The sequence below is a fragment of the Anopheles coluzzii genome, chromosome 3 (genome assembly GCF_943734685.1).
Source record: "Anopheles coluzzii chromosome 3, AcolN3, whole genome shotgun sequence".
Taxonomy (NCBI): Eukaryota; Metazoa; Arthropoda; class Insecta; order Diptera; family Culicidae; genus Anopheles; species Anopheles coluzzii.
The window spans coordinates 91,766,860-91,780,178 of NC_064671.1; the positions used below are offsets into that span (position 1 = coordinate 91,766,860).

At 45.1% G+C, this 13,319-nt stretch overlaps 1 protein-coding gene across 2 annotated transcripts; it reads left to right on the forward strand.

Moving 5' to 3' along the window:
• The first annotated feature begins 7,761 nt into the window (after positions 1-7,761).
• On the forward strand, positions 7,762-13,288 carry LOC120957097 (protein EFR3 homolog cmp44E). Of its 2 annotated transcripts, none has more exons than XM_040379097.2 (4): positions 7,762-8,500; positions 9,937-11,545; positions 12,176-12,549; positions 12,612-13,288. In XM_040379097.2, the coding sequence occupies exons 1-4, from the start codon at positions 8,419-8,421 to the stop codon at positions 13,064-13,066; spliced, it is 2,520 nt and encodes an 839-aa protein (XP_040235031.1). In that variant the 5' UTR covers positions 7,762-8,418; the 3' UTR covers positions 13,067-13,288. The 2 variants fall into 2 exon arrangements, with proteins under 2 accessions (XP_040235031.1, XP_040235032.1); XM_040379098.2 differs by lacking the exon at positions 7,762-8,500 and adding an exon at positions 9,416-9,808.
• Positions 13,289-13,319: the final 31 nt, after the last annotated feature.

Below are 13,319 nucleotides of genomic sequence, written 5' to 3' on the forward strand. Positions count from 1 at the left end.
TTCATGCATGCACACTGCGGGGCTTTAAGGTGCTCGCTCCGCATCCAATCGAAAATGTGACCCCAAAAAGCACTGCACGAAGCACCGCACTCGTCGCTTATGATTCGCGCATAATTGCTGTTTTATGAGAATGGCCCAAACGGATGCTAACCGTGTTTGGGTAAAACAGCCAGCCAGCTGCCGCCAGTTCGGTTAATGATGGTGTTGCGGTACTACTGACACACACACTAAGACAACTTTGTACCCAGTGGCCTGATAAGGAATGATTTCATATGAGTGATTAATTATTTGCTTGCAAAAGGGTTCGTTAGTCGCTGTGGTGGATAGAATTGGGAGCAAAGTTGCTGTGTGGCGCCACTATACGCCAAATACCCGCGGTTTAATATGGAAAAGAAGAAATGTCGAGATCAACATTGACGGTTGCATGAGTTATGATGAGAATTTTATGTTGACGTCGGTCTTTGAACGTGTGTTTTGTATGGTTTTTGTATGAAATGAAGAAGTCTTGTGCAAATGTGTAAATGTAAAATTAATACACGTTTATTGGCTTGTCTGTATTTTATCTACTTTTGTACTGTTTGACTGAGCTTTATAGCCCACATTACATGCCACATATTAATGAAGCCCTTTCCAATTATTTATTAATCAATTCTTGCTTCCTCTGCTGTGTATTCCAGTAGCCCTTCACAACTGAATCAACAAAACGTTCTAATATTTATGATTAAAAGGGCGCCACTTTGAGCTACAATCGATTCTATTGCCTTTAAATTAACATTTTTACAACATTATTTCACACTTCATAAGTTCAAACTAATGAACAACAACTTTTGTGGTACCAATTTAAAACCATTTTTTCGATCATTAATTATCAACAAAACATCCCTAACCAAACACACACACATACATTGACATTTAGAGTGTAAAAATGACTGTTAAACATAGTCAACTTCCCCTCCATGTCCATCACTGATTGTTATTTCATTAAATGCACACTCAATTGAGGATGAGCTGAACCTTATTTTTATGATGCAAAAGCTTACGCACTTTAAAACAAAAATCATCCCCATCCCCATCATTGATGACGCAGTTCAGTGACCGCCTGGGCGACATAACGGCAATCCAGTGTCGCAATAATGCTCACACCGGAGACAATCACGGAATGTGTCCTTCAAGGAGGGGATGAGGAAGCTGGTCCCGGGGAAATATGCAATTCAACAGAATACCTCATACAATACTCGTTAATGTTTTACGATTATGGGTTGGCTATAAATTTTAAACTCTTTACTTACCATAAACGTGAGGCGGTGGTGGCGGCGACCACGAAAAAAACGAATAAATGATGCCTTGCACGAGAGATGTACGTAGATGTTAAAACAAAACAGCGATGATCATTTTGATGAGGATTCCTATCTGCAGAGGGACGAAACCACACAAAAAAAACCCAACGACCAGTAATAATGATATCGACAAGTATTCGCCGAGTTTGCCAAAATCGCCACAGGGACCGTGTAGGAAAGTGTGAAATTATTAGCACAAGCCTGGAAAAGACTCCTTTTCATCCCCCTGTGGCGTGCCGATGGGTTTTAATTAACAAAACACCAAAACGCCAAAACGCCGATCTCGCCGACTTCTTCTCTTCTTGCGCTTCTCCCGTAATGGGTTGCCATTAATCAGTGCACCAATTGCGCCACATGCGCCGCGATCGCAGCGAAACACGTGTACGTTGGTGGTGTGCCGACGACACGGCCCGGGCTCGCCTGCATTAATGATGCACATTGCAGGCAGCTCAATTTATCAGCCTACGCACTACTGCGAGCTTTTGCGGAAGGATCAAGCTGTTTGGCGGTTCACTTTAAAGAAAGCCCTCAAGGGACACTTGCTTAACAGCAAGCGCATAGCTCCAGGCACGATAGAACCGATGCGAATGATCGACGATCGATGCGTTCGGGAGTGTTGCGACTAACGAAATTCCGGTTCCTTCGGTTTCGGTACCTCTGCGCGTAGAATTAAACCATGCTCCAACACGAATCATAATAACATTTTTCTTCAAATCTTGTGCTTTTCTCACGCACAAACGCGTTGCGCGACGTAGCCCGGCGAGACGAAAATATGCAAACATGCGTTTTTTCACGGCACATAACGAGGCAGTTGCAGACGAGTAGATGGTGGCATGAGTGTCAAACATTTCGTTTTGCAAGGTTTTCATGAATATTGCTTAAATTATATTTCTTATAAGTTAAAAACATAAAATAATCAAGCAAATCCAAAGAGTTAGTCACCACCTGATCAACTAATTTTTTGTCTCTCTCCGAACTCCCTCATGGTGTAGTGTTATACTCACGACTTTGTATACGACAGATCAATAGTTCGAATCTAATTTAGACCGAATGAATACAGAGTGAAAAATCTTTTTCAGGTTGTTAGACAGGATTTGTGATCCCACTTTATGATTCCCTAACCTTCTTAAGACAATCCTTCTACGTTTTATGTTAATAAACTTCTCGCCACTTCAACACAAAACACCGAAAAAACAAAGAACAAGGAATTCTCAGTTGTAGCAAAAAGGTGTCTAACCTTCAAATTCCAAACTCCACAGCCAAAGCGCTTGCGCGCGCATGGTTTGACGCATCTGAGACACGCAAGAATATTTTATAAAACAATAAAAAAGAGAGAAGCACATTGATAAAACGAACAGTTCGACAGCAGACACCCAACAGCAACCGATGCCGCCTGGTGCCGAAATCAGAAGGAAATAAAAGTGTGTGCAAAAAATATGAATTAAAGCCCCCACTGAAAGCAGCGAAAATTGAGTCGCGCATCGCCAAACGACGATGAGCCAAAGTGTCGCCCCAAGGGATATGATGGCAAACGGCGGCGGTGATTCCTTACGTTCCTTCTTAGCTTTTGAGCGTAACATCTCTATAAATTTCGATGCCTCGGGAAGGAACACGGTGTGCAGGGGCTTTGGAAAAAGGAAACCACAACCACGAAAAAAAACGCGCGCACCACAGCAACACGCCTTCGCGTCCGGGGTGCGCACTGCGTTGCCATCGCAATCGCTCGTTAGGTTATGAATTTCGCATGCAGTTTTGCTTCTCCGCGTTTCGTTAGTTATCCTTTAAGTCGCAGCCCAAGTGGCCGTTGCTGGCTGGAAGGCAGGCAGGCAGGCAGGCAAACGCGCATGGAAAGCATGTTTGGTGCAAAAATTTAATTAGGATTAAGCGAAGTCCGCGCTCCGGAAGAATTATCGCTTGACATAATTTAGACGACGGCCGCCTCGGCTTCGTGGGACCGTGCCAGTGGGACCCGGTCGGGCATTGCACTGGTTATTGTTCGGGATTTATTGTGATTATGTTGTGTGCATGGGACGGGCTGGACACAAAAAAGGGCCTGCAAGACACCTGATGCCTTGTGCCCTTTATGTGCGTGGTTGGCCCCGCGTGCGTTAATGATATTTTCACTTATTTGGGGTGCGTGACGCAGCGGGATGCTTTTTTTCTGGAGAGTGGTTTTGGTGTTGTGTTGTTATTGTATGCTTTTGTATCGTGTTGGAAAGTAAAAGATACATTTCAAACAAACGGTGCCTTTGCTTTGGTGAATTCGTGTTTGTGCAGAGTTTACCTTAGGGTTTTGTGTGGTAAGACCTTTAAGAAATTACTCTCTTTCGTTTTGTAATGGATTGATCGCTTCTCTTTTATTATTGGGAGTAATGTCTTATTAAGTTTCCTCCTTTTTAATACCTTCTTATTGGATTTTGGCATCTCTTTCTTTTCTATTTAATATACTTGGGTTTGAATTCATCATCTTGTCTTTGCAATGTTTTGTTTATTTAAATAGTTCTTCTTTTAAGGTTTATTTATATTCATTTACACTTAAAATGTCAATAATTAATATGTTTTCTTGAAACTATTATTAATATTTTTCCAATCTCTTCTCAACAGTCTCTTGTCGAAATCCGATCACTATCAAAGTTCAATTACAAACATTAATCCCACCATGCGTCCCTGCTAACCTACATCCATATACCAATGCACTTTGCGGTTGCCCACGAATGCCCACGAAAACAACAGACCCTTGCCCTTGGCATGATCAAACGAAGCAAAGTGCGATAGAAAGGAACACCCATTTGGTACAAGATGAAGTGGCGATAAACATCTTCTTCATCGGGTTTTTGGATTGCGGGCAACAGGCGATAAAAGGCGCACACGATCGGTGCTTCAGGTGCCCGCGGCGTACGCATGCACATTAGAAATGATGGTCCTCTACCCCCCCCCCCCCCCCTCACTCGCTCCCCTTTGCTCCCATCATGATCATCCATAAAGCAACCGGCTAACCAACCGGAACCAAACGTGTGTTGTGGTTTACCTTGCGCCCTCTGCGGTGCTGGTGCCTTTGCGGGCCCCATTTCAAGTGACTTCTTCTTGACCACTCACGCCGAAAACAAGCACACGAAATATGGAATTGTTTGGAGGATGGGCAGGAGCAGGAGAGGATGAAGAGGGCAGTCCACTTGACGGTTGCGAGCGTCGCGCAGGTTCGTCCCAATGGGTGCATTCGCATAATTTACCCCTACGGCTATCTTATCCACTTTACGCTAAGGATGACGAAATTATGTTCTACAACTCTGTTCTTCTTGGCCGCGGGGGGGGGGGGGGGGGCGAAGCTGTTCCAAACTTTTCGGAAGGCACATTGACGATGAGCACCTTCAGAACAGTGTACCGTGTGGTGGGTAACAATAAATAAACGCGTATGGTAATGATAACTACCTGGGGAAGTAATTCCCATAAATTGTGGGGAAAGGTTTACTTCTTTTTTTTTAGCATTGTTGTGTGGTTTTCTGCTTTCCTTGTAAAGTGTTGAGTTTTGATACGTTTATTTATTGTTTATTTATGTTAAGCTGTGTTTAAGCAGGAACTTATAATGCTACTACTTTACTTTTATTTTGTCTTTTTTTCTTTACTAAAATGTCAAAATAAGTCAAAATAATAATGATATAAAGTTCAATTTGGGAAAGAGAAGAGAAGCACACAAGAAAGTAAGTCGTAAAGATGAATAGTAAATGATAAAACAAACTAGTAAATGATCAACTAAATACGTAAATTGTAGAATACAAGCTTAGTAAAGGAAAAAACATAGGAAAAAGCACCAAAACACCACAAACTATTGCAGACATGCATACATGTTTTCTTCTATTATTATCAGCTCTTTGTTGTCATGTTTATTCCTGTTTCTTTTTTATATTCTTCCTTAGTTTTCAAATCACTTTTACTACTTATATCTTTTATTCCCTTTTTTCTCTTGTTTCATCTCTCCCCATCCAGTTATTAGCAACATTTAAATTAAGAAAATATCGTTCCACAGAAATCTTAATTCCCTTACCCTGGCCGACCTTAGCAAACGTACGCTCGTTCTTCTCCACCAGCACACCCAGAAAGCTAAAAAGGTGAAGTACCGGACCGGTAGATGCGCACGCCAAGACTCCGCCACTTTAATCGCCACGATCTTGACGATGATGAAGTACCACCGAAATTCCTCTTGACAGTTCGCCAAGTACACCACACACACGCACACACACATACCGCCCACTTAAGCTGGAAGGGAACTCTCCCTTGACCATCACGGCGTATTCCCATGTCCCTTCGGACGGATTCTATTCTACCCGTGAACGTGCTAAACGTACGTAATGACCGCCCGCAACAGGAATAGTGAGGAATGTGTGTGTGTGTTTGCTCGTGTGACAATGTGTTTAAATCAAGCTCAGAATTGCAACGCAATGAGGGGTGAAAAAACCTCTCTCTCTCCTTCCAAGTGATTGACACCGCAAAAAGCGGAGGAAAAGGTTCTGCCAGCGAAAGGAAGAATAATGAGTACCGAAAACAAGAAAAAAAAAGAAATTGGGAAATTTATTGGTGGCAAATGATTTTTTTTTTTATTTAAGAAAAGATTGCAGTTTGTCGTGCAAGAATTAAGCTTCCTATCAATCAAGCTGTCACTCACCTTTCGCGCGAGGGGGTTAGTCGCTTCGTGCATTGCTGTCTTTTTTGAAATATTATTCAAAGCCCTCAATGGTGGTATGAGTATGCACAAAAAAGTGCATTGTTCAGGTGCTGCTGCACACGAATTTCTGTACACGGTCAATGAATTTTTTGCGCACAATATTATGAGCTTTAAGCACGCACATGTACCCAAACACACATACACACACACAGGCGCGCGCGACTTTTCTTTTCACTTGTCTTGCAAGGGATGCGCGCTTGCTGCTGTAATGGACAAACAAGTGAAATTGATCGCCTACTTCGACCAGCCGTTACCGATGTAAGCGCGTTTTGTTTTGAATGTTTCCCATTTTTTGCTGCTGCCCGTGCTGCTGCTGTTGGCGTACGCTTATGCGCATTTCCAACGAAACCATCCGGTCGATTATGTGGCGCGCACGATGGTCGATTTATTGTGCAATGATCGCGCGAAGCATTACCACCACCGCCGCCGTTAATGTGTGGACCAAACCACATTATGAAAGTGCAGCCGGGAAGGGCGTCTCGGCCGGTGCAAATTGCATTGGTAAAAACAGTAATCATTCATATAAATATGCGCTTCACGTTGCTAATCGTTCTTAAAAGAGATGAGCCCCCCCTCCCCCCGGAAGCGGTGAAAGCGAATGCTCTCCACAGCACCCCCTTTTGCGCAAGCCTGCGTAATAGCGCCAAAGCCAAATGAAAATACTTTACCGGAATAGCTCGCGCAGCCGCCTTAGTAGTAATGAAACACTTACACTGCCGCCCATTCGCGTTTTCCGCTTTTACTTTTTGCTCTGCTTTTTTATTTTTTCTTCTTTTGCTCTTCTTCTTCCTCTGCACAACACACGCGCTTGGTAGAGAAAAGTGCGCCCAAGGGTGTTCTTGTTTGGTTCCAGCTCAGAACTTTACCACTTTGCGGCTTCAATAAGCGGCGTTTATGAGTGAGTGTGTGTGTGTGTATGGTAATTAGAATACAGTAAACGGTTCAGCTTCTTTTTTTTCGTTTTTTGAGCTGCTTATTATGGCGATCGAAAGTGAACTTGAAGGCTTAGTAAGTGGGCGTTTTTCTCGTATGACGTCAGTGCAATTAGAATCATGTTCTTCTGAGTTTTTCTAATTTGAATTGGGTTTTTTGGGAGTAAAGGGTTCGTTGGATTCGATTGAATTCTTTTTATATAAGTAAAAAAATCGACTCAAAAAGTTATTTAAGAAATTACCCCACAACATAGTCCCTTCTAACTGCCTTCTCGATTACATCAACACTTATTTGTTCACTCAATCACATCACACTGACCTTGAGCCAGTTGATGATCGCAGACGCAATTGATAGCTAACGACCTCCGTTTCGGATCGCTGCAGTCAGTCAATCCACAGAAGGGAGGATGTTGCCATTTTCCATCACCAGCAGCAGTTTTGCGCTACAGTCCACGTGCGACATGGTTTATTGCACCGTGCTCAGCTGTACGCGGTTAAAGTTACACCTTACAAACACTCTCCAAAACAAAAAGCGAACCCAAGGGATTTCGGTACAGTGATGCAAAGAGCAGCAGCTCTCGGTGATCTTTTTCCTCAATGGCTTTAAATTCCATTCATAAACAACCTGTAACTTCAAGCCGAACCACAAGTGATACATAGAGAGATTGTGCGACTGTGTTTGTCAACTGTTATCGATAAAAACAGAGAGTGATAGCTAGTGCGCATGTCGGGACGGTCGGAAAAGCGACACCGTTTTCCGCACGGTCGACACTTTTCCAGTCGAAGATGGACTAGCGTGAGGGAAGCTTCGTTTTGTTAGACCATTCGAACGAAGGAGGGTTCGCGTGAGAGAGATAGAAAGCAAGAGAGTGAAGTGAGTGAAGGAAAAGTGTGTCCTGTGGGAAATTTTCCTTTCCCTTCGCCGTCGATGGGGTTGCCGCGGATGGGAAAGAAAAGTTCAAAGTTTGACCTTGTTTGATTGCTGGCCCTTTGCGGTGACAAGAAGGACTAATTGCCTGCCTGGTTTGGTTCACAGCACAGTACAGGGCAGCTTTGTGGTTTTTTGCCCACCCACTCAAGTAGTGAATCATTGTTTTATTGGTATCACATGAGCAAAAATACTGCATCAAACGGAACCGTCGGCCGGGTATGTGTGAAGTGTTCTAAATGAATCAGTAATATCGGCTAAAAAGTTAATACAAGCTAATTAAATTAGCGCTTCCTTTGTGATACAATGTGTGTGTTTTGTGTTCAGCTTTAAAGGCAAGCGTGTAAATTGATATAAAATTCAGATCTTAAGCGATGACTATCACACGAACTCAGCTCAGCTTTAATTAACTTTGCTCAAGAAAATCAGAATTTTAACCAATAGTAATCCCCGTTGTCTACGCAAGTGAAACGTGAAGTTCGAACCAAACCCAATCACACAATGTCGATGATCAAATGCTGCTTCGAGCCGCTGGAGATGCCCGAGTTCCTGGACTCGTTCGTGAAAAAGTGCACCGAAGGATGTAAGTTTTGTCGCAGGGCCTATTACATAACGGTAGGAAATGGTTAATGTTTACCAAGGGAATTGTGGGCGGGGGGGGGGGGGGGTTGATATGAGGGTAATGGTAAGAGCGAGAGCCATCGCGTGACTGCACGGGAACACGGTTGACTACTTCCGGACTACACGAAAAAGGTGCTCGGCAGGATAATAAATATTCGCTGTGGATGGTGGAATATCGATTTAAAGGCAATTAAATAATGCACTGGCCGTTTTGGGGATCATTAGAATTATTGCATTTACTTGAAGAAGTATTGAAAAATATATATAAAAAAATATCAAAAACGTGGTATAAAGAATGGTGTTTAATAAACGACGCCAGAGAGACGCCAGATCCTACAAGACCGGATGTGGTTCAACTCCCACACTGAGCTTGGCCTGGTCTACCTCTGGCCTTTTTACAGTAGTAAAATGAAACTTATTGAATGACAAGAAATCAAGGAGAGGTTGCAAACTATGGAACAATTATGATTTGAATTGCTTTGTGACTTTTTATGTAATATTTATTCCTTTCCACTAGCTAATATCCTTGTGAGGAGTAAATCTCTTAATCTTACCTTTTAACATACTTACAGCAACAATTCATTCAAATCAATATGTAAACCAAATACTTCTCGCATCTCTTTTAACTTTCAAACGCATCGAATCGTAATTTGATTTGTGAAAATCAATTTTTAAAACCTTTCCCTCGCGAAGTTGCAACGGTTTCGGGATGCACATTTTAAATCCGCTCGAAATCCTGCACCACTGCTCGACGTCCACCGGACACCGACTTTTGACAGTTTGAAAATGTTTATTTACCTTTAAATTGCGAAAGCGTTGAATATTCAATTAAAATTGTACTTTCCTTATAAAATGTAATTTTTGTACAAGCTAGAAGATTAAATAACTCCCAAAACACGAAAAAAAACCCTTTCAAAAACAGCTGATACGGAAACCGAGCCAGTATGACGTCATGCGTCAATCGCGGCTGAAACAAAAATCAGTTCTGCCTCTTCCTTCGCCCTGTTCGTATTACCTACCTTTCCGTTCACTGGACACTGCCTTTTGCGAAAGCGTCCCTGGTGTTTTGTGTTTCCGATAAAAATGCGCCCCAATTAGTCCCCCTTCCACACACCCAGGCGCGTGTGATTGTGATGTGTAATCACCAGCAAGGCAGGGAAAGAAGCCTCTAGCAAAGTAGTTTTGTTCCACTGCCATCACCGAGTGCGTGTGTGCGTTCTTTTTGCTTCATCCAAGTGCTCCAGCAACTCACTCCTATCGAAAATGCTAGGTAAACAGTCCGTGCCCCAAGCAAGAAATGGAAGAAACTGCTTGAGGACCGAAATTCCTACCCCAAACATCATCGGCCCCGGTGTTGCTGTTGGATGAGAAAATTAATTGTGAATCTACTGATTGCAGGTTGCTGCGGTTGCTGTTCGGCGTTGCGGCCCCGCTACAAGCGGCTGGTGGATAACATCTTTCCGGCCAATCCGGAGGACGGATTGGTGAAATCGAACATGGAAAAGCTCACCTTCTACTCGCTGCGCTCGCCGGAGAAGTTGGACCGGATTGGGGAGTATCTGTACCAGCGCGCCTCGAAGGACATCTACCGCAAGCGGTACAAGTTCGTCGAGATCGCGATGGAAGCGATGGATCTGCTGCTGATGGCCTGCCATGCCCAGATACTGAACCTGTTCGTCGAATCGTTCCTGCGCATGGTGCAGAAGCTGCTGGAGGACACGAATCCGACGCTCCAGATCATGGCCACCAATTCGTTCGTGCGGTTCGCGAACATCGAAGAAGACACACCGTCCTACCATCGGCGGTATGACTTTTTCATCTCCAAGTTTTCCTCCATGTGCTACGGCAACAACGACGACATGGAGCTGCGCGACAGCATCCGGATGGCCGGCATCAAGGGGCTGCAGGGCGTCATCCGCAAGACGGTGTCGGACGATTTGGTGGCAAACATTTGGGAGAAGCAGCACATGGAAAAGATTGTTCCCTCGCTGCTGTTTAACATGCAATCGGGGCCGTCGAAATCGACAGACACGGAAGCGACCCCGTCGACGCCACCGTTGCTAGCGGAAGCGGTTCTGCGGGAGCTGGTCAGCAGGGCATCGTTTGGGCATATCAAATCGGTGCTGAAACCGCTGCTCACGCATCTGGACCATCATAAGCTGTGGGTGCCGAACAAGTTCGCGATCGACACGTTCCGCATTGTAATGATCTCGATCCAACCGCAGTACTCGTACACGGTGGTGGAAACGCTCATGTCGCACCTGGACCAAAATCTAACTTCCTCGCCCAAAACGCGAACCTCGCTTGCGGTCGTGCTTTCCAAGATTATTGCCATCGCCGCGGGTGAAAGTGTCGGCCCATCGGCACTGGATATTATTAACAATCTGCTGATGCACCTGAAGACGAGCGTTAGCACGCAGCACGACGAATCAACGCCGGAAGAGACGCAGTACCAGGAGGCACTGATCAACGCACTGGGCGAGTTCGCCAACCATCATCCCGACTATCAGAAGATTGAAATAATGCTCTTCATCATGAACACGGTGCCGGATCCGTCGCACAAGAGCAAGGGTGACCATCTGCTGCAGAACATTCTGCTGAAGAGTTTGCTGAAGGTGGGCACCCAATACCGAACCGTTTCGTTCGAGAAAGCATTCCCCGTGTCGTTCCTGCAGCCGCTGCTCAAGATGGCACGGGCCGCCTCCATCCCGATCCGCATCATCGTGATGCAGATCTTCCAGCAGCTGCTCGATCGGCACCAGAACCAGCATCTGCTGAACGTGATCAACGTGAGCCACTATCCGACGCTGACGATCGAAACGCCGTCCCGGTCGGACATACTGTTCACGCACAAGTACGGCTCGAACATACTGCAGGCCATCATCGAGAGCATGTCGCAGGAGAACCACCTGGAGGTGCTGAAATCGTCCTACAACACGATCGCACTGGTGATCGTCGAGATGGCGTGCGGTGAAACGATGCAAGAGTTTCTGCTGTTCATATTGGGGTGAGTTTCCTTATCGGGATGTGGATGTTGTCTTTGGGGGGTAGAAGAAGCTTCAACATGATCTCCATGGTGATGTATGGACATGTATGCGGCAAGCTTCGTATTTGGGCAGAACAACAATCTTAGTAGCCCTTGTTCCTCATGTCTGTCTGTGCATTTGATGAGGCTTGAACTCGCTCCATTCGCGATTTGAACTGAAAACGGGTCTTTTGTGACGCGGAGTCTGTAACGGCCGCGTTAAATATTATTTATCTAAGTTATTGATCAATTTCTATTGAAAAATATTATTCAAAAAATGCTCTCTTACCTTATAATTGATAATTAAACTAGCCTCAAAGGATTTTTAAGTATCAATTTCGCACTTGAAAGTAGAAAATAGCGGTCATAGCATGCAATCAACTCAAAAGTCATAGGTCAAACGAAGTGTTTCATCCTTCTCGTGCTTTTATTCTCCCTCCCCAAATTCAATTGATTTCTCTTAAAATATCCACGCAAAAAAATCAATATCCGCCCTCTCTTTTCCGAGGACACTTCCGCCTCATTCTCTAAATCGAACGAATTCAATTAGCTCTTCACTACCACCCCCCGTAATGACCTTTTTCCATCTTATTCACACCAACACACACACAGCGTACAGCAAGTGGCCGTAACCGAGGTGGAACTATCGCCAAAGCATCGCTGCAATCTGCACAGCATTGCCATTTCGCTGCTGATCCTGCTCGGACGCTGTACCGGTGTCGGGCCGCTGGTCGAGTACGTCGAGAAGCTGATACAGGCACGCAAGGAGGAGGCTTCCTATCTGCTGCCCCCGCTGATGGACAACGACAAGAGTGCACCGAGCACGCTGAACACCAACCTGCCCCATCTGCTCGTGGACAAGCTGGCGGTGGCGGAATGTTTGCAGCAGGCCGGGCTGGAGTGCAACCGCGTCCAGACAGGGACACCGTACGCCCTCAACCAGACGGACATATCGGCGCACCGTCACTCGTGGGTTGACACGCACAGTAAGTCATTGATTCAGAGGATTGTTTGTGTGTCCTTTTTGCTAATCCCCCCTTCTCCACAGGTGCCGTTCGGAACAGTGTGGTCGATGCGAGCTACAACGACATCGAAAGCGTCAGCAGCTCCCCAGGCGTCCAGAAGCGCTCGCTCGCCTCCGAGTACAACTTCGAGTCGATGAAGCGCGTGCTGGCCGAACCGACGGAAGCTTCGAAGCGTGAGGCGCGCGAAAAGCAGATGCAAATTGGGCGCACGTTCCGGGAGACGGCGTTCGAGGATTTGGTACGGCGGACCGAACCGAAGCACGACGTCATCCAGAACAAGCTGAACGAAATCTTTAACGCCCTGTCGGCGGAACGACAGATTTCGGCTTCCTGCGGTGTACAGGCCGGTTCGCTGCTGCTTGCCGCCAACGGGGGACTCAACGGGCCGTCGATGATTGAGCCGGGCAAGCATCACCTGGCGGCCGGTGGTCAGCGACCAATCTACGAGAATAACTTTCCGGAATTGTTCTTCTATTAGATGGTGGTAGTTTAATAGAGAAGTATTTGAATTGGTGAATTTGTTTCTTTTTGAAATTGTTGGATTTCATCACAAGCGTGGTGTTTGGATGAGTTTTGTTCCTGTTTTCATTTATTTATTTGGACGTTGGCATTATTGCATACGTAGGTAATGGCTAAAGAATTATTATTATTATTTGAAATATATATCAATGGCTGTCTGCAATTCCAAAAATTACAAAAATGCGTTTTGTGTTTTAAAGGGTTTTCCACGA

Bases quoted from the DNA above. Each gene is read 5' to 3' on its own strand.
- LOC120957097 (XM_040379097.2), top strand. From the start codon at position 8,419: ATGTCGATGATCAAATGCTGCTTCGAGCCGCTGGAGATGCCCGAGTTC. The intron at 8,501-9,936 runs GTAAGTTTTGTC...TACTGATTGCAG, and splicing joins GAAAAAGTGCACCGAAGGAT to GTTGCTGCGGTTGCTGTTCG. The intron at 12,550-12,611 runs GTAAGTCATTGA...CCTTCTCCACAG, and splicing joins CTCGTGGGTTGACACGCACA to GTGCCGTTCGGAACAGTGTG.